We start from the raw sequence: 7384 nt of genomic DNA, 5'->3' as shown, positions 1-7384 counted from the left end.
ATAATTTCTAGATACAGTAAGGAATCTCATGATAGATTAATTAATTGGTCTCTCCTTGATATGCGCCGGGATTTACGCCGAGATTCCTAGCCCAATTGCGGATATTCCGATTTTCTACTTTTTGACTCGAAAGCTCTCCTCAATTTTGGCCGATCTCGATCTTGATCGGTCTATAACTTGCTCGATCTCGATCTTAGACGATCTTGATCGGTCTCTGGATCACGAGCTCGGAGACCCAACTTCGCATTATGGCTCGATTCTACACGAGGCCGAACCGTGGTCTATCATGTTCCAGTCTCGATTAGTCATACGAAGGGCAAACTCGGTTTTGACCGTATACAGTTATTATTAATATATCTTTAGTTGTTAAGCTGCTTTAGTTGTTAAGCTGCTTTAGTTGTTGTGTTAATGTTGGCTTGCCTAGCAAGCGGATGTTAGGCACCATCGCGACCGCATGGTTGAAATTTTGGGTTGTGACACTAATTTAGTGAAAGAAATAGCTAAAACCATATTTCTTTTTCTGCAAAATATTTTTATTCTATACCATGCAATAAAATTATATAGGATGCTACTTCGTTTTAGCCACTTCTTGTCGAAACATTTTAGCTTTGCTTGAACATCTTGACTTGCTAAATTTGAACTCTTCTCAAGCTTCAATCCAGCAACAAATGGTTCGTCATGTTCTTTTATCAACCTCCTGGCCCTTACTTAACTCATCGTTCTGTGAAACGGTCACTGATAGATCTAATCTGATGCCGTCTAGCCTATTTACATACATCTGTATAAACTTGACGGGTCAGTTGCTAAGTCAACAACAGATTTAAGCTCATCCCATTTCCCATCACTAAACAAGTCCTCCTCCTCACTAATATTTGTGTTCCAAAAACTTGAGCTGGATGATGTGAAAAGATGTTGTTGATAGAAATGATGGTTTCTTTCATCCATTAAATTGTCATCACCATTATTGTTTTCTTGTGGAAACGACACTTGTTTAAAGCTTGTGGAGTGGACACCACTGTTTTCAGATTCAAGGCTACATGTTTTAGGACTTGCATTCCCAAAGCTTAGTGAAACTAAGGGATGTTTCCCTTCTGGTGTGTATCTCTTGTAATTGGAAGTCCTCTTGAATATTCTACATAGTGTCCAAACTTCCTGCAATTAAGATTTATTAACTATTAATACTTGAAAGATATAGAAGAGAACAAAGAGTTAAATCTGTACTTGCAATAGCAAAAAAAAACTTAAAATCTCGATCAATTTTCTGAAACAATTGGCAGGGGTTGATAAAAGAGAGATATTGGAATTGGTACTTGTATGTACTTACGCCTCCAAATATTTTGTAAAGTTACAAGCACCACTATATCTTTAATGTATTGAATTGTGAGAGCCTTCCATCTCAAAATTTAAAATGTTAAGATGTTCTTGTTTGCTCCGGTATTATCTTCAATAACGTGACGACTTCATTTAAAAGCTTAACTATTAGAGTTTAAAATGTTATTTATGCACGTATTGTTTAAATTCACCAAATCAAAAACTAATACTTGACTTACACCAAAAAGTTAAAATAAGAGAGAACTTACAGCTTCGTGAGTATTTTGGAGCTGGTTATTAGAAGTAGTTTTCCAAGTTGGTGGGAGGCGAAACTCATGCATCATCCAATCAGATTTTGTGCCTTTCCCAGCACTTCCCCGATAATATACTAAACATTTTTTGAGGCCAATGATGCAATCGTGATTTTGTGATTTGGTAGTAGAATAAACAGGCTTGTCAATCCCAGTTGCTTTCCAGAATCCAGATCTTGTTACTCTATTTGGTCTTACACTGTTCTTGTATTTTCTCCCCCTCATGCAGAAAAAATACCATTCTTTATCCCCTATTGTGCTCGCCCCTTCATAATATATCATCAAAACAAAAGGGAATTAAGTTAAAAACACGTGAAAGTATAATATAAATATAATCTAATTTATTTTCATTCAAGAATTTTGTTGATTTCAAAAAGAAAAAGATAAAGGCATGTTTCAAAGTAAGAACGTTGTCAATAGAGAGATGCTATATTTTAGTATAGTCCATAGCATTTAAGCATATCAAAATACTCCCTAAAAATCGCCGTTAATTGTTGCTTATGAAGAACTCCACAAATCTTAAATTATAAGAATAAGAGATGAATCCTCGCATTTTACATTAAACGGAGGAAATTAAAGTTATATATATACTGTAATCTTGATTGCAACTTAAATGAATATAGTAGGTTATTATTATATTTTCTATATTACCATATGAGACATTAAAACAGGCTACTTTATTGTTATAATATAGGCTAACTTAATATACAGATATAAAACTAAAGTAAACTCAATCTAAAGGAATATCATCCTAACTGTTAAGTGGTACGTAGTGTTCAAATTAGCTATCAGCTAGATATAAAGAAGATTTGGTCAAGAAAGAGAATAAGAAGTCCCTTTGCTGTATGTCGTGTTTAACAACTTAATTCTTTTATGGATTCTAAATTTCAAGTTTGGAGCCTAGCGCGCAGTCTAAAATAGTTGCACGACAAAGTCAAGCAAAAAAGATACAAAATAAAACGAAATCTATCAATTAGTAGTATCACTTTCTTATTATATAATTTTCACTGATCACCGTCCCACTGCTAACACATTTATCACAACAGACTTAAATCTGCATGAATAGGGAAATCATCCAAACTTTTTACTTAAATCGGATCGTTTATCCTGTTAAAATACAGATCCTTGATCACTCAACTTATCAGTTGGAGTGGTTACCTTGATTTTAATTATTTAATTTTCCTGTGTAAATATTTAACATGTGAAGCATGCAACTTGTTCTACGTTTTTAGATAGTATCAGCACTTTTATCCAAACACTTTTATTTATATCATCAATCAATTTCAGTACTTCAAAATATTTTTCAGCTACTTTCAGAAAAGTGCTCTAAGCTTAGGCACTTATTACTCGCAGATACAGCAATAGAAAAAGTCCTTGATTTGATTTTTGTGAAGTTGCTTTAGCACTATTTAGAAAGGTCATCAAGTTTGACAATTTTCTATGATCATGAAATCAAAGTAAAAAAATCCTCAATGAGGACTCCAAGCCTCCAAATGAATCCTAAAGATGAAGAGTTACCGAATTCTTGGTTATAATTCATATTGCCTGCGGTGCTATTGTGTTAATTAATTTGAAAAGTGCATAACGATGGTATTACAAAAAGATCTAATACTAAGTAACTAATCGTACGTAACAAACTACTAATTCTTCCTTGACCTCTTAGACAAGTATTACTCATACAGCAAGAACGAGTTCTTTCATAAAGTTTTTACTTATTACATTGGTCCTCGATGTATAACTTTTCTATGGAAACTGATCATGAAATCAATCTTATAAAACAACTTTATTCTTCCGATTTACTCGTGTTCTTATGTTGCAAAGTTTAGATTAAGAATCCTCCTGGAAAATTCTTAAAATGGTATGGTATAATTTGTTTTGGGTCAAGTACACATGGTATTCTATAGAGGGCTACATATATATTAAGAGTATCTCTATACCTTATAACTTCTTTTTTCTTATTAACTTTCAACATGAAACTTTGTCTGTACTCCAATAAAGAAACACCAAATGAATATAAGGTTGTCGCCTTTCGTTCGGTCAATCATGTGTACAAATAAAGGATGTGAAAGAATAAAGGACGCGACTTAAACCCTTAAGACGATAGGTGATGTAGCTAAAGACTATTTAAATCTCATTAGAAACATACACCATCTATGAGCGACAAGTGTAGTTCTTTAAAATCAAAATCCTCCAAATGAATCATCAAAGATTAAGCGTTGCCACCTTTTTTTTGGTCTATCACGTCTAAAAATAAAAAATGCGAAAGAATTTGAGTATCCAACCTAAAATTTTTAGTCGATGAAGACAATTTAAACCAACATAAAACTCGATGAGTTATGAGTGTATTCTTTAATATTCTCATGTATGTGTAACTCTGTTCTAGGGTTTAATTACATACGGACTTGGTTTTAGTTTTTCCCCCCTTTTTTGTTTTTTTTCTTAAATATTAATATGAGTGAGTTTGGAGTAGAGAGAGACAAATTAGACTCAACATACTAGTGACTGAGTTATAGGGCGTTAGTGGCTCGATGGACTCCATAGCTTGAGTTCGAAAGAGAATTCTAGAGCAGAAACATGAAGTGGAATTTGAGTTAAATTGTAGTGTGTCTGTGTCTGTATATATATATATATATATATATACGCGCGCGCACACTTCGTTTCTTTGGGGACATCTCTTTTAGATCATCAACATAATGCTTATACACTTACTTGGAAGATCCCAGGGATCATATTTGTAGATGTCAATCTGTTTGATGAGTTCAATGTTTATTCTTTTGTTTTCAACTTTGCGTCTTAGATAAAACCCAACGAGCTCTTCATCAGTTGGATGAAATCGAAAGCCCGGAAGTGTTACTTCTTCTTCATCACCATCTTTGATAATATTTGCAACTGCTACATCTTTTAATTCCATAACTTCGCTTTTCTCTTGCCCTTTTTTCACTCTATTCATCTTGCTCTCAATTACGTGCATGGAATATATGTATATGAATGGCTATTGTTACCCAAATAAAACGAAATGAATTTAAACAAAGTAGAAGAAAAATGATACAAGGATGGTATTGTTGCTTGCTTGGTCAACCTCGTGACTCTTAGCATTTATATAAATAAACTTAGCAGATAAGTCAAGAATGACTAATAGGTGACTTTTGTGGTGTATTTGACAGGTACTGGAATTCCTAATGAGATTAAGTGTATGATTGGCTCACGTTTAACTTGCAGTGTCAATATTTATAAGTAGTTTCCATTGTAACTTTATTTTATGTAAAGTGTAGGAATTCCAATTATGTAGTCTCGCTGTTCCATTATATATTGTATTTGACTGAACATTAAGTTAAGATGTCGATTTACTTGTGTTACTAGTAAAGACAGTAAAAGAAAATATCAGAGTAATGTGTAAAAAGTAAGTTGGATAAAGAATATGTATGTTAACGATATAATTTAACCTCTTGTAGAAGCTTATTTACATTATCTTTCGGGTAACCAGAAGCGGATCCAGGATTCGAAGGTTGCGGGTGCCATCATATTATGCATACAGTATACATGTCAGTAGCTACAAAGACAGATTAGGAATAATGGGTCGGTTCGTTTAGTTTTTGGTTAATTTGAACAGGCCTTTCATTCACAAAGCAAATAAGTTATTTTAGTTCAAATTTTTAACGCTTAATTTAAACACTTCTAAATAAAAATGCAAAAGAAAAATAACATTTCATGAAAGAGCGCCTCCAATATAAATATTTGCTTAAAGAGTAGCTTAACTACAATATATATTGTTTGTTTGACTAGATTAATTTACTTGTATTGTTCTTTGTTTATTTTTTCATCTTAATTGTTGAGTTATATGACAATTGTTTTCAAAGAAAAACCTTCAACATTCAACCTATGATATTCGACTCAAAACTACTATCAATCAAGCCATTTAATTTTTTTTCAAAACCCAATAGAAGATATTGCTCAAATTATATTCCAATATATAAATTAATATCATTTCATTAAAAATAAAAATAAAATTATATGCTAATTAAAATCAATTCAAATTACCTATAGAAAATAATTATTCATAAAGTAAGGTATAATGATAGAAACAAAATGATACTGAAAGTTTAAAAAAATAAAGAAGAGAGACTTAGCAAGTAATAAAAGGAAGAAAAGGAGGGAAAGAGCCGAAAAAGAAGAAAAAGAGGTGAGGCCCTAGGGCTCAACCGAAAATAAAGAAAATCTTAATAAGTAGAAAAAATGAAAAATCAAAGGAGATGCTCCAACAGGGAATCAAACTTGCATTCATGAGGCCAAAGAAAGCCTTCAAAGGGAAGGCTGAACCAATGGTACCCGCTTCCACTTTGTGACTTCTGGGTGCCACTCTATCCATATATACGTTTCTCCACATAAATATTATGTACATAGTAAGAATTTTAGCGAAGCGAGCGAGTGCCGTGATACCCCTACCTCATAAAGTAGATCCGCCCGTGCGGGTAACTACTTCCACTTATTATGCATATTACTTATAGTTATAGATGATATGTTAGTGTAAATAATCTAAAATAGAAAACGCTTACCTAAAGTAGAAAGAGGACAGTAGTACTTATTACTGTAAAACTAGGAATATTAAAAAGTAAAAACAAAGAAGAATTAACCTAAATAGGTGTCCACTCAAATTATTAATAACCGACAGATGTATATATAATTATATATATATATATATATATATATAAATTCAACTATATAATTTATCTCTCTATATATATAACCGTATATAATTTACTTATTAGGAAAAAGAAACAGTAAATTCGACCGCCTTTGTTCAAATTAGAGGATTTCTTAACTTATGTAAAGATTCCAAATACAAAAGCTGAAGTCATGAAAAGTTATTGTGATGCATTAATTACACCACAGCTTCAACAAAGGGGAAGAACTGTGAGAACCAGAGCTTTTGAAAATTTGGGCTCTATGGTTATTAGTTATCACAAACAACTTTGGGAGTCCACCAGTGTGGGCATGACATTGACTTGGAAAATGCAAAGTTAGAAGAAAACATGTAATTCAAAGAAGAATCTTTCAAAGAAATTAAAAAGTGGCCACGTATTATTTAATGAAAAAACAATGAAGAAAAGGCCAATCAAATGAGGACTAAGTCTGGAAGATAGTGACGATTGACCAAATATGCATTTATATAAGACTTACCAATTCACCAAGAAGAAGTAATGTCTTGGCCCCCATTGTGGACCTGATGATTGTCTAGCTTGGAATCTCCAAGTCAAGCACAGATTTTATTTTTTCTCCTATTTTAGTATGTGAAGTGATGTACTTATTCTTTCTTTTTTTGGGTTTCCTATTTAGTGTCCGGTACTCACATTAATACTAGACGAAGTTTGAATTAGCGTTGAAAAGTCTTACGTTGCAGGTTAAGTATTTCGTAACAAAGGTGATTCCATACTTGTCATGACTCAAAATCTAACTAGTCGTGATGGCACATAACCCAACCCGCTAGGTAAGCCAATTAACAATTATCCAATTTAATGAGATTTATTGAGACAAATGAATGATAAAATAACTGAACCTTTATACATTTTCCAAAGACTGGTAGTACAAGTCATGAGCTTCTAATTAAAATTTAGAATTTACAAGCGGGTATGAAATAAAATACATTCATCTATTTAAAATATACATGAACAGATTAAAATTCTACAGCTACCAAGATCAAGAGGTAGTTATGACCCGAACGCAGGTATTTCTTCAAATCCAGCTCCCGCCGTACACAGCAACAT

General features: G+C 32.7%; 1 protein-coding gene across 1 annotated transcript; it reads right to left on the bottom strand.

Moving 5' to 3' along the window:
* Nucleotides 1-511: 511 nt before the first annotated feature.
* Nucleotides 512-4717, bottom strand: LOC107765562 (transcription factor JUNGBRUNNEN 1). The gene is made up of 3 exons (XM_016584225.2): nt 4332-4717; nt 1581-1888; nt 512-1152 (listed from the first exon to the last, which is right to left on the bottom strand). Exons 1-3 carry the CDS (start codon nt 4591-4593, stop codon nt 769-771), a joined length of 954 nt encoding a protein of 317 aa, XP_016439711.1. The 5' UTR covers nt 4594-4717; the 3' UTR covers nt 512-768.
* Nucleotides 4718-7384: the final 2667 nt, after the last annotated feature.

Source organism: Nicotiana tabacum, chromosome 13 (genome assembly GCF_000715075.1).
Source record: "Nicotiana tabacum cultivar K326 chromosome 13, ASM71507v2, whole genome shotgun sequence".
Lineage (NCBI taxonomy): Eukaryota > Viridiplantae > Streptophyta > Magnoliopsida > Solanales > Solanaceae > Nicotiana > Nicotiana tabacum.
The sequence above is the reverse complement of the archived record's forward strand: the minus strand, read 5'-3'. Positions and strand labels throughout refer to the sequence as shown.